The sequence below is a fragment of the Podarcis melisellensis genome (genome assembly GCF_964234715.1).
Source record: "Podarcis melisellensis genome assembly, chromosome: 6".
NCBI classification, from domain to species: domain Eukaryota; kingdom Metazoa; phylum Chordata; class Lepidosauria; order Squamata; family Lacertidae; genus Podarcis; species Podarcis melisellensis.
Window position 1 is genome coordinate 94,189,079 of NC_138538.1, and position 23,003 is coordinate 94,212,081.

The following is a 23,003-nucleotide window of genomic DNA, read 5'->3' on the forward strand; positions in this document are numbered from 1 at the left end:
AGAACGGCACATCAGAAAAGCCCTATCCATCTTGCCTCACATATGATTCCTTCTCCCATGGGGGGGGGCATTTATCATACCCCCCATGCAGGCCGAATCCTCCACTAAAATCTGCTCAGCTTCCTAGGCAAACACCACTATTTCTGAATATTGTTTTCTAAGGTTTCAGATCCGCCATGATGTGAACAGGTTCATCTGGTCAAGACGGAAGCGGAGTCTTGCATGACATATGCTTTAAATCTAAACCACGAATATTTTAAATGGATGCTTTCTACACCCATAAGCTACACACTCATATGGCAACGGACACTAAGAGCTGTCTCACAATTAATGGCTTCCTATACAAATCAGCCATCACTGCAAAGGATTGTCTCCACATCATCACAAACACATTCCAATGACAGTTTGACACGGAGCTGAGAATGCCGCAAGGCGGTGGCAAGCCTATTTGTTTCAGTCCACCACGTGAACCAGCAGCTCCCATGTGATGCATCTCATGGGTGAAACGGACCCAAGTTAACATAAAATAAAAACTTGGTATTGAACGACATTTTCCCATATGACTAATTTTAAGTAGGACCACATAAAGGCTAAGTGTAACCCAGTTCTCCCTACTTCATTGATTGTAGGTGGGTCTTACAGGACTGAATACTTCTCTATACATAAACATTTCCTGCATAGTAAAGAAGCTAGGTGTTATGGTAAGTTTCCAGCCTATGCTTTCTGCCTGACATGCTAGTTTTCTTATTGCAGGAAATGTGTGTACATGGAGAAGGATTCAGTTACGTGAACCTCAACCTGCAGTCTGAAGTGGAAAAAGCCTGACTGAAGCTTATGTTTGCTATAATAAATATTTTAAATTACTTTAGATTTACAGCTGTCTATCAGATGCTTGAGGAAAGCCCTTACAATACAGTGGAGGGAGGGAAGTTGAGGCATCTGGCTTAAGATGGCAAGATGAGAGCTGCAGGCAAAAGACAGAATCCAATGAATGCAGATCAAATGGGTGGGAAGGAAAACAGGATGGATGAGATCAGAGATGATGATGAGAAGCTTATAGGGCCCAGATGATGTGAGACTGTAAAGAGGGAGAATTAGAAGGCACATTCATTAAATGGCTTGTTGCACAGACATGGAAGCCACAGCAGGGGCGGAGGAAGGGGGTGCGGTCCGCCCCGGGTGTCACGACTGAGGGGGGTGACAAAATGCCAGACGGCACTCACTGCGGGGCCTGGGAGAGACACGGTGGCTTGGGCATGCGCAGGCTTCGTGCTGCCGAAACGGTCCGCCCACTGCCTCCCCCTCAGCTGTAGGGAGGCTGAGTGGGAAGAGGCAGGCGGACTCCAGAGGCCCTGTGGTGCGCCCCGCCCCTATAGGCGGCTCACCCCACCCCTGGGCACACCGCCCCAGGTGCCCGAGCAATTTCCTCCACCGCTGAGCCACAGGAAGGGGAAGCTGAAATGGGTGCTATGACCATCGTAAAGATGTGGAGTGCTACTTGAGTCAAGGAGGCTGGATGAGCCCAACACAACAGCAGTGGCTCCTCCACACAAGGTCAGCGACAGAATCTATATTCTGTCTGCTTCCTACTATTATCCCCATCTTGTAGGTTCAACAGTGTCATTTTTGCCTTATTGTATTAAAAACCCTCTCCTTCATGGATCACTGCCTTGCCATGGCGAAGGGGCTTGAATAACTCAGAGAATAACTCAGAGAAGCTATGAGCTATGCCGTGCAGGGCCACCCAAGATGGACAGGTCATAGTGGAGAGTTTTTGACCAAACGTGATCCACCTGGAGCAGGAACCGGCAAGCCACTCCAGTATCCCTGCCAAGAAAACTCCAGATGGAGGACGAGATGGGTGGACAGTGTTCTCAAAGCTACAAACATGAGTCTGACCAAACTGCGGGAGGCAGTGGAAGACAGGAGTGCCTGGAGTGCTCTGGTCCATGGGGTCACGAAGAGTCGGACACGACTAAACGACTAAACAACAACAACATTTTTTTTTTAATAAATATTTATTAAGGTTTTTACAGAAAAGAAAAAAAAAACATCCAATAACAATAAACAGTATTACTTTGTTTAACAAAATTTCATATCATCTTTGAGCTTCCTCACGCCTCCCACTCCCATTTGCATCATTAATGAATTTTGTCCAGCAAATTATCATCTTATTTCCAAATTTTGTAACCGCTTATTTAGTTACAATAAAATAGTTCTCCTGCAAATTTGTTTTTCTTAATCTCTCTTGTCATCAATTCCTGATCTATTTTAGTGATGGCCAATTATTTATAACTAAGCATCTTTCTTAACATTCCAATAAATCATAATATTTTTGTAAGTAAGTCTTAAATTTCTTCCAATCTTCTTCCATCCTTTCTTCTCCCAAGTCTCGGATTCTGCCAGTCATCTCCGCCAGTTGCATATAGTCCATCAGTTGCATCTGCCATTCTTCCAGTGTGGGTAGATCTTGAGTTTTCCAATTCTTAGCGAGTAGTATCCTTGCTGCTGTTGTCGAACAACAACAACATTTAAAAACACATCACTCGTGCCCATTTTACAGATGGGACACAACTGCATCTTCCAATTCTAGCAACTCGTGCCCATTTTACAGATGGGACACAACTGCATCTTCCAATTCTAGCACACCTTGGCAGTGAATATAAGCTCCTGCTGGAAATAGCAGGGATCGATGGCGTAGCCTAGCCACCTCCACTTCCACAACTTTGCTACTCATGCCAGCTGGGGTGGAGAAGAAAAAGTGTTTGCTATGCCAGTTCCCAGGCGGGTTCAGTGAAGAGGCCCAGATCCGGCTCAATGGGACTGCATACGGCAGGAAAACTCCTGACATGTCCTGGTTTTGGGGTGTAAAAATGGCATCTGGGGGAATTTTGCCGAATTGGCTAAATGCCAGGGAAAACCCGGATGTATGGCAAGGCGGTGGAAAAGGTAGCGGAAGCAGCTCAAAAAGTTTCAAATCACTATTTTTTTGGGTTAGGTTTCCCCAAAAAGGCTCAACAAGCTCAACAAAAAGCTCCACTCTTTGGGGGCTTTCCTGCTGACCGCTGCCCCAATGGTAGTTTCCACCTGCTTAGATGGATGCATTTTGCTGGTGGGGCTCGCCTGCAGTTGTAGAGCTCCCTCAACAGTGGGGGCTGGCAGAGTGACACTCCCAGCCCATCCAAACCCCTTCCAGCACAGTGGATCATGGTTGGATTGCTCTATCCAACAATAATAGACCACAGAGATGGAAAAGCAGCAGCTGCTTTCATATCTGTTAGTCTACAAATAGTTCTAGTTCACAAAGCAATGGACTATGTGTAAAGAGCTATCTTTCTAGAAAATAACAATAATTTGATCCTACCACAAAACAGAAATCTCTTCTGACATCCCAGTGCTGCAATTAACAAGAGGCAATTTGCCCAGCCCTCTTGCTTTGGAGCACAGAGATAATAACTCAAAGCCACTCCACTTGTTTTCTAATGACCAGTGATGATGGTAGATTAAAAGAGCCTTTCCCGTATTAGGGCGGGGAGGTATTGGAAAAATGAGTGGCGCTTAGTCTCTCTGCAAAGATGGCAGTTAATCACGGGCCAGCAGGATTACTGTAAACAGGAAGATCATGCAGGCATATAGGGTGGCAAGGAGGCTGGGGGGGGGATGTTTGCACAAATCTGTTTCTTCTCAACAGCTCCATTAACCACCCAAATCCCTATTTCAATTACACTTAGCTAGGATAATTAACCTTTTATAAGCTATCCAAGTGCAGCATAAACCTGACAGAAGGGGATATCTGATTATCGAAACCTACCAACACAGGATAGTAAGTAGTGTGAAGTTGGTCCCATACAGTGAGGCCAGGAACAGGTAAATATATTCTTTTTCACTGTGCCAACACTTTAATTGTTCCATAGGCAGTGGCGGAGGAAGAGGAGGGCGGAGGAAGCGCACCTCCCCTGGCAGCGCGATCCTGGTGGGGCGCCATCGCTGCTGTCCCCCCCTCCCCGCCCTGGGCACCACACCCCCCAGGCGGCGTGCCACACCCCCAGGACCCCTGCCACACCCCTGTAGGTGGCAAACCACGCCCCCGGGACGCGTGCCAGCCCCACCCACCTGCTCTCCGCCCCCCGGTGCCAGAGCATGTCCTCTTTTCCAGTTTTTTTATACAATTGTTTATAAAAGTTGACAAATCCTCTTCTGATTTCTTTCAGGGTTTTCTACTTCTTTTCCATCCAATATTATTTTATTTGTTGTACTTTGGGCTTTTCTTTTTTTGATTTGCCATGCCAACCATTTACCTGATTTGTTAGCATGTTCAAAATTCATCTGTCTCATTCTCTTTATGTTCCATTCCACGTCTTGGTTAATTATCATTGCAAATTGGCTTTGTAACATCTTTATATTTTGGTTAATTTTTGAGTCTTTCAGATTTTTTTTCCCTTCCGTTTTCCATTATCTGATTTAAAACCTCTTTCCCCCCTTTCTCTCTAAATTTTTTCTTGATACTAATTTGTTGCATAAAGAAGCCTCTCATAACCTCTCCAGAGGATTTCTAATTCTGGCCAGTCCCAGCCAAACAGGGCCAATAGTCAGAGTTGCAGTTCAGCACCACCTGGATGGCCACCGTTTTCCCATCCCTGCTTTCAAGCATTCCTTTCAATCTAGCAAAGGAAAATATTTTAACATCCCTTTGCTGCTCCACAGCTGCACTCACAAAACAGGTTGCAAATCCACAACTCCCCGAGCAGCCAGCTCAGGAGAAGGAGCCACTGCCAGCCAGTAGCAGTTGGGGGAAAGACTGAAACCCACAGCGAAGATGGTAAGGAAACACCCCTGTGCATTAAGGAACCAAGGTGGAAGGTGCTGTAGCCAAGTTGCTGAATGGATGCTTGCCCCACTGTAGAGCTCTCTCACTCCAGAATGGATGATTTCAGCCACACAGACAATCAAACATCACTTCTCTGTTCCATTCAGGCAATCCAATACTTGGCTGACCAGCTAGGTCTAGCATTCAAGCACAGGGGAAAAGAAGGGTTAAAAATCAAATTGTCCTCTGCTTATGAAGTCCTCCTGCTGCTTTTGACCTATTTAAAAGCCAGACTCCAAAGTACATGTTTCAATTACTGTGATTACTATGGGATGTGGGGGTTTGCTCTGAAAAATAATTAATAAGGATTGGAAATCTCTCAGAAGCAAATATGACATAGGTGCTAGCACTTCAACAACAAAATGCACAATTTAATTCATCCACCATCTTATTATAGGGAGGAATCAAAGGACGTTAATGATAGGGTGCATTAGTTCACAGAGTTAGGTTCCTCTCAGACTTCATATATCTGATTAAAAATGCCACATACTGTCTTCTCAGCTGCCCTTTTATTAGAGAGATGCTTACACTCCCATGCCCTAACACAGCTTGATTTGTCTCAGGTCAGACCAAAGGCAGGCCATATTCAAATCTCAGTTCAGTTTACGGACCCACTGCTTAGCCCTGAGCAACTTCCTTCCTCAGCCTCAGCTTACTCATCTGCAAAATGGGAATTAAAAAGCATGGTGAGAATAAGACTGGGAAAGCAGGTTGCACTATTGATTTTTGGTGGGGTTCAATCTTCAGTTAAAAAGCTGGAAATCCCTCGTGGGGAATATTAATGGGAAAAACCCTGCTTTCTGCTCTATTGTGCATTGTTGTGCCTGTCCGTAACCCTTTGCTAGGTGATGACATCACTAATGGCAAACGAAGGCTTTGCATTTCCCTGGCTCACTCAGGTGCTCCGGCTGACACTCCCTGCTTTAACTGGGCTTTGCTGGCAGCTTCATTGCGCTCTAAGAGCGACCAAACAAGCCTTTCAACCATGACCAGCCGCAGTTGTGCGTAGTTACTAGTTGGAACAGAATGCAGATGCACATTCCTAGGTGAATCAGTCATAGCCTTTCAAAAGAAGGTGCAAAAAGCTGCTGGAACAAGATGGCACACCTCTGGGAGAGAAAACATACCTTTGTTTTCAGACAAAGTTGATGGGGATATACTGGATATTTCTGTTCTGAAGTGTGATAAATTTGGGTGCTGCTGAGATGAACTCTCAAAGGCCTCGTTTTTTAAACCAAAGGCACAAACTATGTTTTCAGTGCCAGCCTCAATTTTAAATAATAATAATAATAATAATAATAATAATAATAATAATAATAATTTATTATTTATACCCCGGTCATCTGGCTGGGCTTCCCCAGCCACTCTGGGCGGCTTCCAAAAAAATATTAAAATACTGTAATATATCAAACCTTAAAAGCTTCCCTAAACAGACATTATTACTTGTTTGATTGTCTAAATATCAAATGGTCAGACACTCTCCTCTGCCTAGCAGATATTCCTCGACCCACTGCAATTAACGAACAAAGTCTTGACTAAGTTAATGTGCCTAAGTCAAGCAGCTGAATACCATCCTAGAGATTTAACTACTTATGTGCACAAAAATTGACACGAGAGATCCGCCTGGATTAAATTATTTAATAACCTCTGTGTTTGCATGAAAGGCACAGTTCTCATTTAAAAACCAATATATAGCCAAAGATCCTAAACTCAGTTTGGTATGTTTGGTTGCATACGCCTTCCTGAAACATTCTCAATATATATTGCAGCTCATTTAAACTGATATATTGTGTGGGACTGGCTCAGGATTACAGGCGTAGCTTCTCTCTACTAACAATTCCATTTTACCGAACAGATATATTGCACCTATCAGGTTGCACCAACAGCTATTTATGGAAGGGTACTCCATAGGGTGGAATCCCCATTCTGCCTGCCTGGAAACAATGTGCTACATGTTACTGAGAAGCCTTTTGTTACACTGCTGCCGGATCTAACTGAGCTGAAAACAAGGACAGAGCAGTTCCTAACAGAAAAAAACCTCTGTGGAAGGAGGGACATGACTTCCTTCCTCACCCTTCAGAAGAAAACAGTTACTGAAACCTTCATGCAGAATTACTTGTATTCCTTTTCAAAGACAAAACCAAAGGAAGAACTGCAATATTTGCATCTACCTTGAAGCACCCACAAACTCCAGAGTGGAGTCTTACAATTTAGACATTCTCTCAGAAACATATGCGCATACTACAATTGTCTCTTATATCAAAGATGCAGAAAAATGTAGCGTCAGAACTATGTAAACCCAGCAAGACTTTGTTTCAAAGACTGACAGAGTCCTATAACACTGTACCACAACCCTCTGTATGCAACTGCATGCACATATCAATGCACCGCAAGTGGAGATCTACGACAACCTCCCCTGTGCGCATGTGCAGGCACACACACAAACACAATGTGCTCAGAAATAGCATCTGCTGAATGTGAGGCAAGTCATCAGCACATTCCTCTCCTTTCAGCTCAAACAGGATCAAATCGACCCGCACCAATATTCTGTAAACTAGGATTAGAATCCCGACAAACAACAGGGGGACAACAGCCTGCAATATCTGTTTTTTAGGTTGACTTGCCATTATTCTCTGTATTACAAACATGACATTCTAAATGAAGGAACCCACCCATAGTAGAAAGCAGCGGTGTGGGCACAGCGGTAACGCTTCACGACAAATCCCAAAGCCATGTCTACTTGGTGTGCTGGAGCCCAGGAAAGGCCATTCTCAGGAAGCAGGGAGAGAATTCTCTGACGAGCTACAGCTGTCTGATAATGCCATAAAATGACTTTTACTAAATCAGGAGGATTCCCACGTGGCAGTAAATCCCAGGACGGCAAAACCCTCCCAGCTGTCCACAGAGCTTTAACTATATCCACTGACAGCATATGCAACCTGTCTCAACCATCATTCTCTCCCCGCTCATCCCCCCCCCATGATAAACAAAACTAAGGTCAAGGATTAGGGGGCCAGTTAGAAAAGCCTCCAGTCCCTGATCCCAAACTGGCAGTATCAGTTGACCCCCTCCCTACATACTAAAGATGTTTTTACAGAATCGTCCCCTGGTTGTCTGTCGATTATTCTTCACTTTTAAAACTCAAGAGATAGTTTTAATATTTTGGCACTCTTAACAGCGTGCATAAGATGCACATAGGAGCCCCGGAGGGCTCACAATAATGCAATGGACAACAAGCAGCAAAGGGCAAATATTGCGACTGATTCAGTAAAACGATTATATGCATCTCAAAAGAATCCTTCACTGAGCAGAAGACCGTTCAAAATATGCCCAAGGCACAAGCTGGAGCATGTCAGCCAGCATCAGACTTCATGGCGTATTATTGGGAGGATAATTTGCTGAGAGGGACTTGGAATAGCAGGGGGATTTCGAAGACACTAGAAACTGCATACGAAAGTGTTTGCGATACACAAATAGCTGGGAACAGCTGTTCGGTGAAAGTCAAAAACAAAAACAAAGCTTGCAAAAAGGACTCTTCTCCTCCTGCAAGCTTATTTCAGACCTGAACCGTACACATTGGGGCACCTGCTCCCTCTTGAGGTCTGCAGCATAGATGACCAACGTGCAGCCAAGGGCACCACAAACTGCAGCATCTGGGGGCTGCGACGCTCTCTGAGAAAAGGCAAAGTCCACATAGCTGCCTCTGTGGCACAGACAGACACCCTTACCTGCTGCTCGCGTCGCTCTCTGGCCCTGAACTCAGAGGATCAGAGGCAGTCATACGCAGGGACCACAAAGCAAGAATATTTGTACAGACTATCTTAACCAGGGGTCAGCAAACCTTTTCAGCAGGGGGCCGGTCCACTGTCCCTCAAACCTTGTGGGGGGGCCGGACTATATTTTGAAAAAAAATATCTAAACAAATCCCTATGCCCCACAAATAACCCAGAGATGCATTTTAAATAAAAGCACACATTCTACTCATGTAAAAACACGCTGATTCCCGGACCATCCGTAGGCCAGATTTAGATGACGATTAGGCCGGATCTGGCCCCCGGGCCTTAGTTTGCCTACCCATGACCTTAACAGTTAAGGCACAACTACAGTGGTGCCCTGCAAGACGAACGCCTCGCAAGACGAAAAACCCGCTAGACGAAAGGGTTTTCCGTTTTGGAGGCGCTTCGCAAAACGAATTCCCCTATGGGGTTGCTTCGCAAGACGAAAAAAATCTTGCATCCCTCCCCGCGGGTTTTTTCCGCTTTTTTCGCCCTTTTCTTAAGCCGCTAAGCCGCTTATCAGCTGTTCCGCTGATAAGCCGCTTAACAGCTGATCGCTGGAAGCCGCTTGACAGCTGTAGCGCTAATCCGCTAAGCTGTCAATGGGCTTGCTTCGCAAGACGAAAAAACCGCTATACGAAGAGCCTCACGGAACGGATTAATTTCGTCTTGCGAGGCACCACTGTAATCTGGATCTGAGTGAACTTTACTATGTGCCCCTGCCAGGCCTGCCAACTTGCCCCACGGCTATGGGTGCCCAGGGCTGTGGGTGCCATGCACCATGCATGGCCCTGGCACCAAATTTTGTGGGTGCCCAGCCCCTTCATGGGGAATTTTGTGGGTGCTCAGGCACCCAGGGAGTTGGCATCTATGCTCCTTGCTTAAGAATCACAGCTGCAGGAACTGGCCAGTCATCCTGGCTACCCCTCAATGTAGTATACGCCAGCAGTGGCACCATCTAATTACGTGGGACACTTGTTGAAAAGGTTGAAGACTATTACTGCAATGGCAGCCTTTTCGTTTCCAGATTCAATTTAAAGTGCTGGTTTTAGCCATTACAGTCTGGGGACAGTTTGGGGATTGCCTTAGTAACTCTGCATGTGCCTGCCAGCCAGTTAAGATTGATCTCAGAGATTTATGGTTCTGGGTCTCACGCTTGCATTAGATCAGATGGCCAGGTGTGTAAGACAGTGGCACCAAGACACTGGAACATTCTTCCTGGGGACACCCACCAGGCCTCTTTCCTCTTAGTTCTCAAATATTCATTAAGATTGTTATTTCATAGGACTTTTAATATATTATTTTAGTCTATTAGCAGCCTGCCTTTAAATTCTGCTGCCATTTAAAAGATCTGCTTTTACTGTTACTTTTGTTATCATGTTACTATTGCTTAGCTTACTAATTTTAATGCGGGTTTTAACTTCTGTAAGCTGCTTTGCATAGCATGTGAGATTCTTTCTTTTTTTTACAACAGTAGAGTAAAACTACAAGAACAACTAACACTAACGTCTCAACAAATGAAACTGATCTGTAGAAAATGTAACTTGGAAAAAGGGACATTGCACATACTTTTGTAAACCAATATATCTTTAATAAAAAATACGTTAAAAAAAGAAAAACAAACAACTATTCATGCCTACAGGATTCTTCTTGAACCTGGAACATAATATGTGACAGCAACTTCATACACTCTAAAATAGGTCCAGGTTTAGTACAGCTTCTTTCTATTTTGTGATATGGTTACATATCTGACTTTCCTCCATTTATAGCCTGCTAAAATACTTTAAAAATAACTTTGCCCCCAGCTCTCCAACTTGCTTGCACAGTATAAATCTGGGGGTGGGGAGTGTAAATGTAGATGCTTCACATTTTACAAGTTTATCATAAACTTGTACCCACTGTAATACATGATGTGGGCCTGAGACTTTGAAGGAATGGAAGACCCAATTCTCTTTTGCACCACAGGCAAGAAGGCAGGGTTTGCACTTTGGTCTTCTGATGAATTAAAGTCAAAAAGGTTTGTATTAAGCAAGTCTAGTTTCTCCAGTCAGGAAACCCAAATTCTATGGGTTGTAGTCAACTAAGTCCTACTAAGAGGGGACCTACTGAAATTAAGGAACCTAAGTTAGTCATGTTTATTAACTAGCACAGAATCTCACCTTATGAATACATGTGAGTAATTTGTAGAATATGGATTTTTGCTTGCTTGATTGGAAGTGGTCCTTTAAAACAAACACATGCAATGGAAGTGAAAATGGTCTCTAAGTAGAAGAGCCAATGGCTACAAACTGGTCATTAATTAATATAGACAGAAATTTGAAAGAACGTTTTTCAACTATTAGAGGTGTAGATTTATGCAACGGCCTTCCTGAAACAGCTGTGGAATCAAAGGCCTTCAATGGGTTCAGGAAAATGTTTAAGAAGTATATTGGAATTTCCAGTTGTGGATTGTAGGATGGAAGAGTTCCTTCCATAGGGGGGGGGGGAAAGGTAGGTGTCTTGTGCATAAGCATACATGGTTCTTGGCAATAAGATCGTTTGTTTCTGGGGAGCCTAAATTTGGCAATGGATGATGGAACATATGAAGAGGTAATATAACATGTAGAGACCGGGTGGGGAGGGAATTCTGTTCCGTTTGAATTTTCACATGAACCTACCTAATTCACACTTTCCGAAACAATATGCAGTCTGAAACAAACTTTCCTTTAAAATTCATACCTCTGAATCTTTTGATGCAGCTCACGACCATCAACAAAATGTACAGAAAGCATGTATTAGGGGAAAGCGTGCATAAGCATGAATATATTTGTGATAATATGCAAAAATGCATTAAGGAAAACTGCTTGCAAAAGTGTGTTTATTAGGCAAAATTGCATCCCAAAATGTGCATATTGCAAGAAACACACGCTAAAATGCTGACAATTTTTTTGTGAGGACTTAAAAGAAACTTCACAAACTGACGTGGACATGTGGCAAACTGATCTTAAGATTGGGTAAACGAGAGAAACTTCTATTTTCTGGGGACGTCACAGCAACAGGCTGAGGAATACAATACAAAGGATGAGTGAGTTCTGTTTTGCTGCCAGACACTGAGAAACAAAGGGAAAGTTGCATTTCAACAGCTATAGACAAAGCTGGGGTAGCCAAGGAGTTGGCCTGATACGCAAGTGCATTAAAGGGAGATCAGACCACGAATGCAGGAAAAACATCCAGCCTCCTCAGCCAGAGGTTCTTCCTGGGCTGGGCATCATTTCAACATGTGCCCATCAATTTCTTCCCAAAGAGGAGCCATTTGTGCAGGCAACTAGCACAGCACTTTGGGAATGGATTGACGGGCTGCATACTGTCAAGAGAAACTGCTGCAGACCTCAGATGGGTGGTAATGCAGGCATAGTGTTAAGAATGTTACTTTACTGGTACCAGTACAGAAGCTGAAGTAATTTTTCCCATTGTCAGATGAGAGTTTTACGTCCCCCCACAAATCCCCGCCAACTATCCAAACAGGGTTCTTCTGCTGTCAATCAATCTTATCGGTCTTCTTCACTGTTCAGTTTCTACAGAATCCTGAGGTGGTTCTGTAGCTTAATGTTACAGTTTATAAATTTATAAATACAGTTTACAAAGGGATGTGGGTGGCACTGTGGGTTAAACCACAGAGCCTAGGACTTGCCGATCAGAAGGTCGGCGGTTCGAATCCCTGCGACGGGGTGAGCTCCCGTTGCTCAGTCCCTGCTCCTGCCAACCTAGCAGTTTGAAAGCACGTCAAACTGCAAGTAGATCAATAGGTACCGCTCCAGCAGAAAGGGAATGGCGTTTCCGTGTGCTGCTCTGGTTCGCCAGAAGCGGCTTAGTCCTGCTGGCCACATGACCCGGAAGCTGCACGCCGGCTCCCTCAGCCAATAAAGTAAGATGAGCGCCGCAACCCCAGAGTCGGTCACGAATGGACCTAATGGTCAGGGGTCCCTTTACCTTTATAAATGGCTATCTTTGTTTGGACATTTACAAATGCATTTCAGATTCTATAGAATGTAGGGAGTAGATTTGAGCCCCAAACTCCCCTATGGAGTCAAAGGACTCTGCTTATAGGAAGATGTGGCAAAGCCCTGTTTAGCTGATAGTGGCTTCTGTGCACAGCTCGCCTACCATAGACTGTGCAAAACTCACAGCATGCCTTTTTAAAACACAGGCGAAACAGGGAAATCACTATTTTATTTGGATCAAGAGGCTCACTGGCTTTCCACCAGACCACCCCCTTATAAACAATGCACTATGTCCTACTTTATTATTTCCCATATATGTTGGCTGAAGAGCTGAAAGCAGCAACCTATTATTTTCGCAGGGGCCGGGGCTTCCCTGACACCCCCTCCAAGGATAGGATTCGCGGCTCTGCTCCTCCCTTGATCTATTTTGTGCTTTGCTTTCTATTCCCCAACTCCTGTTCAGAATAAGAGAAAATGCTGAGGCAATTTTGCTTTGTTATAAAATGACATTTGTGGAGCCTCAGACAATGATACGTCTTGAGCTAGGGATGCCCACTGGTGACAGCATTTGGAAAAACCATACCAAACCCCAGCAAAGCTTGTGGGGAAATAATTATAGAAAAATGTCTTTCATCCTTTAACAACAGTGCAAACTGATCAGATTATAAAAAAAGTATAAAAGTTACAAAAATACTGAAAGGAAAGAAACTATTTTCAGCATTTGAAATGGAGATTTACAAGGAATCACAGATGCACATTTTAATATTAAACAAGATAAAAGCATTAAGCTTAAACAAGATGTTCCAGGAAGGAACGTGACCTCCCTACGCTACTCAAAACTCCAACCCTAATGACTTTCACAAATGATGCCATCTATCAGGTTACTCATAACTACAAGCTAAAGCCCTCATGCTAGAAGCTAGGAGAAAAGCTCAGCATGCTCAGCCGCCAGCTGTTATCTGACAATAAACGAAATTAAATAGCCAGATTGTCTCCTAGGATGAAACTATTTGTAGTAATACCCTCCCCACTATACCCTTGCAGCCTTCATGGATTTGTATTTTTTCAAAAACAGCCACTTTTATGAAGTTCCAGCAACAGTGAAAACTGAACACGGCATAAAAGGTTGTTCAACTTCTTAAATCCCAACTGTGAGCACTTCTTTCTGGATCGTGTCTAAAGTGGTCACTTTTCTGCTTTTTAAAATTGGAATACTAAATTCCAACACTAACAGTGCCTCGGTCTTATCTGGACTGAGTTTCAGTTCGTTGGTTCTCATCCAGTCCATTACTGAGGCAAGGTAACAGTCCAGCACTTTCGCCGCCTCACCTGCAGATGTAAAGGAAGAGTGGAGCTGAATGTCATCAGCATCTTGCTGACAACGGACTCCAAACCTCCAGAAAACTCCACTCAGTGGTTTCATGTACATGTTGAACAGCAGAGGGGATAGGATCAAACCCTGCATAAACCCACAATGAAGGCTCCACGGGGCTGAAAAACACTCCTCAAGCAAAACCCTCTGGGAATGACAATTCAAGGAGGACTGGAACCACTGCCAAGCAAAGCCATCCAGCCCTAACTGGGACAGCTGCTGCAAAAGGATACCATGGTTGATGGTACTGAAAGCCGCTGAGAGGTTGAGGTCATCCTACTGGGCCACCAAAGCAGTTTCTGTGCCAAAACCAGGTCCAAACCCCAATTGAAATGGATCTAGAAAACCAGAGTCCTCCGAGAGCAGCTGGATCTGGTCTGTGACCATTCGTTCCAGAACCTTGCTCAGTACAGCCGATCTGTCCCGTAACTAAAGCTACCTATTTTCCCCTCCTACATTCCAGTTTGGTTTTCTGCAATACAACTATTTCTGCGTCTTCTCTTTCCTACAGCCTCCCCCCCCCTAAAATCCTCAATATTGTGAAAATTCATTATCACTGTTATAATAATTCAGGAAAACTAAGATGCTTAATGTAAATCAACCCTGCATATTGATTTACATAGTGTTAGGCACAGAAATATATGACCTGCTCAGATAGGACTTCTCTGTTGAGATTCTGTGTGAAGAGAGCTCAAGAGCAGGCTGTGGACTTGCATGTTCCCTCCCCTGCTTCCCTCATTGTGGGTAATAAATAGAGTAATAAACCATTTAAAAGAATTGCCAGGGCCCCTTGTTGTATTAGAGATGGAATGAAGGGAGTAGTAGGGAGGGAGAATCAGGATTTGAGACCCAGTCCTGACCTTAACTCAGTAGGCTAAGCAAATTCTGAAATAGTCAAAGAGTATCTTCTGAAACACAATTATTTATTTGGACCAAAGCAAGTGCTATGTACTGCTAACGGGCTGTAGCAATGAGCTGCGTCAGTAGTTGGAGACTAGGAACCTGAAAGATGTAGGAATGTGCCAGCAGGGAGGGTAAGGGCGCTTGTCATTTCTCATATTACGTCCTCTCTGGGATTTAGGTAACTCAATTCTTCGAACAAGCTCAGACTGCAATATGGACAAAAGTGTCTGCTCAAGATTTCCTCTTTTCTATTGTCCTAAAGGGCTTTTGAGCCAAGCAGGTTATCGGCTTTTAAATGCAATGGCTTTTAAAAACAAAACACTGACCTGAAGGTCTAAATCTGAAAAAAAAAAATGTACAGTGTTCTCCTTGTCACTCTGAAAGGGGAGAAAGCTCACAGGCTTAGTCTTTTTTTTTGGATGAGAGTACACTCTAGACTTAAGATGCCGTATATCCGCTGTATTTTTTGGCACATGTGGCCAAATTTGAAGGGAGCAACCAAGGAGAGGGTCTCGACTGACTAACCCTTGCAGAAAAACAGCAAGTCTTCAAACTATCCTCCAAGCTCCATAAAATAGTTATTTGGCCTACACCAGGCTTCCTCAACCTCAACCCTCCAGATGTTTTTGGCCTGCAACTCCCATGATCCCTAGCTAGCAGGACCAGTGGTCAGGGATGATGGGAATTGTAGTCTCAAATCATCTGGAGGGCTGAGGTTGAGGAAGCCTGGTCTACACAGTCTTCCTTCCCACTTCTGGTCATTGAGCCTCTGAAGTAAAAAGCTAAAGGTAAAGGGACCCCAGTTGCGAAGTTGGATGGGCAGGAGGCAGCGATGCTCTGAGAGGGTCAGAGAGCCCTGCCCTCCCTCAGTGTGAGAGGAAGGGATGGTGGTGCTGGGGAGGGAGGCAGGTGAGCAAAGTAGGGAAGTCCTGGGTAGTAATAATAATAATAATAATAATGGTAAAGGTAAATGAACCCCTGACAGTTTGCAAACGACTCTGGGGTTGCGATGCTCTTCTCACTTTAAAGGCCAAGGGAGCCGGCGTTTGTCCGCTTCCACAGACAGTTTTTCCAGGTCATGTGGCCAGCATGACTAAGCCACTTCTGGCGAAACCAGAGCAGCGCACGGAAACGCTGTTTACCTTCCCGCCAGAACAGTACCTATTTATCTACTTGCACTGCGTTGAACTGTTAGGTTGGCAGGAGCTGGGACCGAACAACGGGAGTTCACCAGTTGCAGGGATTCGAACTGCTGACCTTTCGATCAGCAAGCTCAAGCGGCACAGTGGTTTAACCCACACCTCTGAAGTAATGAGAGGGAAAGAAAGAACTGGGATTTTCAGAGCCAAGCTTCTGTTTGTTTCCAAGCCAGCTGTTATGGGGAGAGGGTGGGTTTAGAGAAGCCTCTGTGTTTGCCCAACCCAGCTGGGGAAACAAATCATTTAAAACTTTTGTCTTCCCTCTGACCAGCTCTGCTATCAATCGTTACAGGTTCCCTCTTGTATGTGTTTATTGTTGCATATGGACATTAAGCCTGTGGGGACAGACAAGCAACCATGCAAGCAGTGCTAATCTATAAATTGGCATCAGTTCCTAAAACACACATTATTTTTCTTGAGCTCCTCCCAAATCATGGCTCTTTCTTTGAATACCTACAAAATCTGAACTCTCTCTCCCCCTGAGCTGGTTGTCCCCCACAAATCGATTGAGTCTCTCACTATCTAGGACCTAACACAGCAGAGCCCACATAATAGATAATGTGCAATCCATCTTTATAGTCCAGTAATAAGATACACCAAAACAAGGGGGTCAGGAGAAACTATAGTTGCTATGATTATTACAGTGATTAAAGAATAAATGTTATCCACTGAAAGTCATATCCGGAAGAAAGGCTTTCCACAAATCATAGAATTAACAAGGCAGTTAAAAGGTACCCCTGCCCGTACGGGCCAGTCTTGATAGACTCTGGGGTTGTGCGCCCATCTCACTTAAGAGGCCAGGGGCCAGCGCTGTCCGGAGACACTTCCGGGTCACGTGGCCAGCGTGACATCGCTGCTCTGGCGAGCCAGAGCTGCACACGGAAACGCCGTTTACCTTCCCGCTAGAAAGCGGTCCCTATTTATCTACTTGCACCCGGGGGTGCTTTCGAACTGCTAGGTTGGCAGGCGCTGGGACCGAGCAACGGGAGCGCACCCGGCCGCGGGGATTCGAACCGCCGACCTTTCGATCGGCAAGCCCTAGGCGCTGAGGCTTTTACCCACAGCGCCACCCGCGTCCCTAACAAGGCAGTTAGATGTCTGTAAAGCTTTTCTGTCACCATGATTTTATTTTGCTGCTCTCTAAGCAAAGAAGATAACGATATTGATTGAGGCAGCACACTATGACCACTACAAATAGTAACTCTGGCCCCGATGAGAAAAGGAAAATTAGCATGCCACAATATTGCTATTTGTGTGACATTTTCAGCCCAAATGGTCTTGGGAAGTGAGGAGAATAAACCTGTAGGATTAAAAGTCCTTTACCATTCTCTTCTCTCCACGGGAAGAAGTGAGGTGGAAGATCCCGCAGTTATCTGAACAAGGGATCTTCCCAGTTCTTAGAAGATTAAACCCTCTTTAAAGAAGGTTTAACTACCCAGGATTCAAATAACTACGGGATCTATCACTTCATCATTCGATAGTCCATGATCCACTGGTTTCCTCAAGTGAAAGTGAAATAAACAAGTTAGCAATGCCATATGGACCATTGCTATAGGTGTGAATGGGAGGAAATGTAGCCAGACTCAGCCCAGTCTCCTCAGAGAAGGAGGACACTCTGAAAACATTCCAAGCAATACTGCAGTAGTTGAAAGGAACCGAATGGAAACATGGAGCCACACCCATTGAACATGTGCACCAGAATCAGGCTTCCCGCCAAAGCTCTGTTCAGCTCTGGGATGTTATAAATCATGGGTAGGCAAACTAAGGCCCGGGGGCCGGATCCTGCCCAATCGTCTTCTAAATCCAGCCTGCAGTCAGTCCAGGAATCAGCATGTTTTTACATGAGTAGAATGTGTGCTTTTATTTAAAATGCATCTCTGGGTTATTTGTGGGGCATAGGAATTCGTTCATTTTAATGTTTTTTTCAAAATATAGTCTGGCCCCCCACAAGGTCTGAGGGACAGTGGACCAGCCCCCTGCTGAAAAAGTTTGCTGATCCCTGTTATAAATGAAGCTTTGCACAGGCTCAGAAACCAGATGCAGAGAGACTACAAAGAAGAACAGTGATTTTTAAATGGGGCTGTAAGTAGTGTAAGTGGGTTGTGAATTGCAACCTATGCCAAATATTTTGAAAACAACAAGATAAGTAACCTTCGTTTTAAGTGTGACTTCCTGGTTTCATACGCAATATGAGCATATCCACAGATTAATGCAACATGCCAAATGTCTGGAAGGGAAGAGGAGCGACCCTCCATAGAATCATAGAGTTGGAAGAGACCACAAGGGCCATCGAGTCCAACCCCCTGCCAAGCAGGAAACACCATCAGAGCACTCCTGACATATGGTTGTCAAGCCTCTGCTTAAAGACCTCCAAAGAAGGAGACTCCACCACACTCCTTGGCAGCAAATTCCACTGTCAAACAGCTCTTACTGTCGGGAAGTTCTTCCTAATGTTTAGGTGGAATCTTCTTTCTTGTAGTTTGGATCCATTGCTCCGTGTCCGCTTCTCTGGAGCAGCAGAAAACAACCTTTCTCCCTCCTCTATGTGACATCCTTTTATATATTTGAACATGGCTATCATATCACCCCTTAACCTCCTCTTCTCCAGGCTAAACATGCCCAGCTCCCTTAGCTGTTCCTCATAAGGCATCGTTTCCAGGCCTTTGACCATTTTGGTTGCCCTCCTCTGGACACGTTCCAGTTTGTCAGTGTCCTTCTTGAACTGTGGTGCCCAGAACTGGACACAGTACTCCAGGTGAGGTCTGACCAGAGCAGAATACAGTGGCACTATTACTTCCCTTGATCTAGATGCTATACTCCTATTGATGCAGCCCAGAATTGCATTGGCTTTTTTAGCTGCCGCGTCACACTGTTGGCTCATGTCAAGTTTGTGGTCAACCAGTCAAGTCCATGACGGTTCTTACCTGTCCTCAGTGGGTCGAAGGGATGGAAGGCGGAAGCTGGTATTCCTATCCAATTTTGACTGGCTCTTCGTTCTTTTGATTGACCCTTTAAGCCGTTTACTGAAGAAGCCCTAAAAGAAAAAAGGCACAGAAGTGAATCAATTCAAATTATGATTTCTTTGTAAAGGAAACCTGTTGTTGAGTAATGATCAACTTGGTAATCATGAAAGGAATTATTTGTCAGAAAATATTCCACTATGAAGGCCACAGGGAGGTTCCTGAACTCACAGTCTAAATTCATCCCAACATAACTAAGACAAATGGCAATCAGACAGACAGGCCTCACCTTGTGCTCCAGGCACAAATTCAGACAGTCCAATGGAAAAGATAGAGAGCACACTGTGCTTTAAAGTCACTAAGGAGGAACCCCAGGGAAACAAGCGCTTCCTGTCAACAACAAGGCCACAGCAAACACCTAAAATAATTGATGCGGTAATGCATGCTTTTTAATTAAACACGAGTAAACTATAAATGTATGCAGAAACACTCAGGGTGGCATAAACTCCAAGTGATGCTAACTGGAAGTCTGATGGAGTAGGAAGCAAGTCTGCGATCCTGCCCCAATTTATCGATTATATTTAAATTAATGTATGTCTCATCAAACCTCAGCACAGATATCTTTTTGAAGTATTGAAGCAAATGTAAGAGCACTTACAATTTAACATGTTATTGTAAACTATCAGAAGGCCATATTTAATATTTCCGTTTTTGCTACCTACCATAGGCACACACACAAACAAAGCAGTTTCACGTAAGAAAGCTTTCACATGAATAAATTTGCCCAGAAAGCTTCCGGAGAATATGTTAAATAAATAAATCACCATGGCTTAATGTACCCTCTGAACCCAGACCAAGACAAACCATGAGCTGTAACCAAGGTTTTTTCTTTGCTTACAGCTCATGGTTTGCCTGGAGGAGACAAACCATGATTCCAGGTTTGGATGACATGCTAAGCCAAATCATGGCTTGGCTCACAGCAGTGCAGCAGCAGCAGAACGGGAGCAGCAGCAAAGCACATTCATGTTTGACTTCGTGCTTTTCCAGCTGCATTGGCTCCCGGTGGAGTACAGGGTCAGATTTAAGGTGCTGGTTTTGACTTTTAAAGCCCTTCATGGCCTAGGACCCTCGTACCTACAGGACCGCCTCTCCTGGTATGCCCCACGGAGGACCTTAAGGTCCATATATAGCAACACCCTAGAGGTACCAGGCCCTAAGGAAGTTAGATTAGCCTCAACCAGAGCCAGGGCCTTCTCAGTGATGGCTCCAACCTGGTGGAACGCTCTGTCTCTTGAGACCAGGGCCCTGCAGGATCTGACCTCTTTCCACAGGGCCTGTAAGACAGAGTTGTTTCACCTGGCCTTTGGCTCAGAATCAGTTTGATTCCCTCCCCCTCTTTCTTTTTCCTTTCTCCTCCTATGAAGAGATTGCTCCCTAATTGTTTTAATGTTGTATCTTAATCTTTTAATTGTATTTTAATCAACTTGTTTTTATGATCGGTTGTTAGCCGCCCTGAGCCCAGTCTTGGCTGGGGAGGGCGCAGTATAAATAATTTATTATTATTATTATTATTATTAATATTATTATTATTATTATTGGCAAACTGAGCCTATGTGTGTGAAACGCTGATGCGAAGAGGCTATGCGCCACCAACAGCTCCTGTGAGAGCTAGTGTGGTGTAGTGGTTAAGAGCGGTAGTCTCGTAATCTGGGGAACTGGGTTCGCGTCTCCGCTCCTCCACATGCAGCTGCTGGGTGACCTTGGGCCAGTCACACTTCTCTGAAGTCTCTCAGCCTCACTCACCTCACAGTGTTTGTTGTGGGGGAGGAAGGGAAAGGGGAATGTTAGCCGCTTTGAGACTCCTTAAAAGGGAGTGAAAGGCGGGGTATCAAATCCAAACTCCTCTTCTTCTTTTCCTTCAAAGAATTTCATTTAAGATTCATAATAAACAGACATCTCTTTCTAGATCACTTCAGGTGGCCTTGGGGGCGTTGAGCACCTTCTATCAGCTTTGGCTGATAGCCTAACTTCTGTCGTCTGTGCTTTGGTGATCTCTAGATTGGAGCACTGAAGTGGGGCTGCCTCTGAAGACAGTTCAGAAACTTCAACTTGTGCGGAATTCAGCAGCCAGGGTGCTCAACAGGGAGGGCAAGAGGGTTTGAGCATATTACACCCATCCTGGGCCGACTGCACTAGATGCCAATTAGTTTCCAGACCCCATTGAAAGTGCTGGTTTTGACCTATAAAGCCTTAAATGGCTCAAGACCGCAATTTCCCCATATGAACTGACCCAGATCCTGTGATCATCATCTAAGACCCTTCTTTGGGTGCCCCTTCCATGGAGGCCCAGAGAGTGGCAACACAGGAATGGGCCTTTTCTGTAGTGGCTCCCTGTTTGTGGAGTGGCTCATCTGGAGCCATCATTACATATCTTTAGGTGCCAGGCAAAAACTTCTCTTTATAACTTTTCTTTATAAACTACCCTGTGATCCGCAGGTGAAAGATGGCATAGTAATTTTATTATTATTAAATAAACAACTAGCCAACTTTTAGAAGACATCTGAAGGCAGCCCTGTTTAGGGAAGCTTTTAATGTTTATTAGACTATTGTATTTTAATATTCTGTTGGAAGCTGCCCAGAGTGGCTGCGGAAACCCAGCCAGATGGGCGGGGTATATATTATTATTATTATTATTATTATTATTATTATTATTATTATTATTATTATTTTTAAGCATGTGCTTACTCTCCTGATCTCAGTAAAAAAACTCGTGCATCAGACAAGAAGACGTGACAAACTGGGGTTTTTATCTTGTGAACCGCCCTGAAAACTATGGATGAAGGGTGGTATCATCATCATCATAGAGAAAGGAAAGCTGCTTTGAGCTTTTGCTTTGTTTTCACCATCAAGCAATATATAAATTTTATGAGAGAAAAAAAAATCTTGCCATCAGTGTTTACATGTACACCTTGTACTAGGTTGGAAAAACAATAAGCTTCATAGACTCAGTAATGATATCTGAATGAAATTGTCTTTACTTTTTATGTAGAAAGATTAGTATAGCAAGGAGGATTTGACTAATTTAATTATTTGTTGCCTATTAGCTGGGCTTCTGTTTACAGACTGCGAGCTTCAACACTACTAAAAGCTAATTCTACTAGATGCCTATTGGCTATCAAGTGAAGAAAACAGAAACCTTACCTTCAAATCATGATAAATTAAAACTTTAAAGTTTTCAATGGATGCCCCAGATAGTTCTGTTTGCTTTAAGCATTTTAAATCATTTTGCTTTAATTAATATAGTTTCAAAAGCATGTTGTTACTGTAACTCATTCTGAGGAAGCTGTACGTAGGAAAATAGGGTAAAACAATGAAGAAACAAGTAATAAAAAATTCAGCTCATTTGAGAACAGAGAGCTGTTGATCTCTTGTCAAAAATGCTGGTGGAAAGAACAAAAATGCTAAAGTAGAGTTCCCTAAAAATGAAATGGCAGCTTTGTTAAGAGCAGTGTTTATGTAGCTGTGCATAGCATCAAAAATCAACCCAGTTCACTGGACGTTTTAATGCAGACTTTGAAAAGTGCCATTAAAAAGCGGATAATCAATACATGCTTTAGGCTCTCTCTTGAGCCCAGTGTTGCAAGCAGACTGGAATAACAAAGGCATCTATACAAGGGAAGGTCAAGGTACACATGAGGCTGTATGAACAAGGTGACAGCAAGGAACATTATTTTTCTTATGATTATTTGATGATGGTAGGCTTAGTTTTAATATTGCACTTTAGAGCAGCCTTCACTAACTTGGTTCTCCCCAGACGTTCAACTCCCATCAAGCCTCAGTCATTATGGGCAAAGGTCAGGGATAGGAGCTGTAATACAAAACACCTGGAAGGTGCCAGCTTGGCAAAGGCTGCTTTGGAGTGTTCAAAATTTCTCCCATATATTCC

General features: G+C 44.1%; 1 protein-coding gene across 14 annotated transcripts in view; it reads right to left on the reverse strand.

The window, feature by feature from the left end:
• Nucleotides 1-23,003, reverse strand: part of RASAL2 (RAS protein activator like 2) — a 227,051-nt gene that overhangs the window by 48,905 nt on the left and 155,143 nt on the right. For all 14 annotated transcript variants that reach the window (XR_014169349.1, XR_014169350.1, XM_081915024.1 and 11 more), the window contains one exon: nt 19,022-19,131. Coding sequence is in view for 12 of the 14 variants with exons in the window: in XM_081915024.1 (XP_081771150.1) it covers nt 19,022-19,131 (110 nt within the window). In the remaining 2 variants the exon portion in view is untranslated. The remainder of the gene's footprint in view (nt 1-19,021; nt 19,132-23,003) is intronic.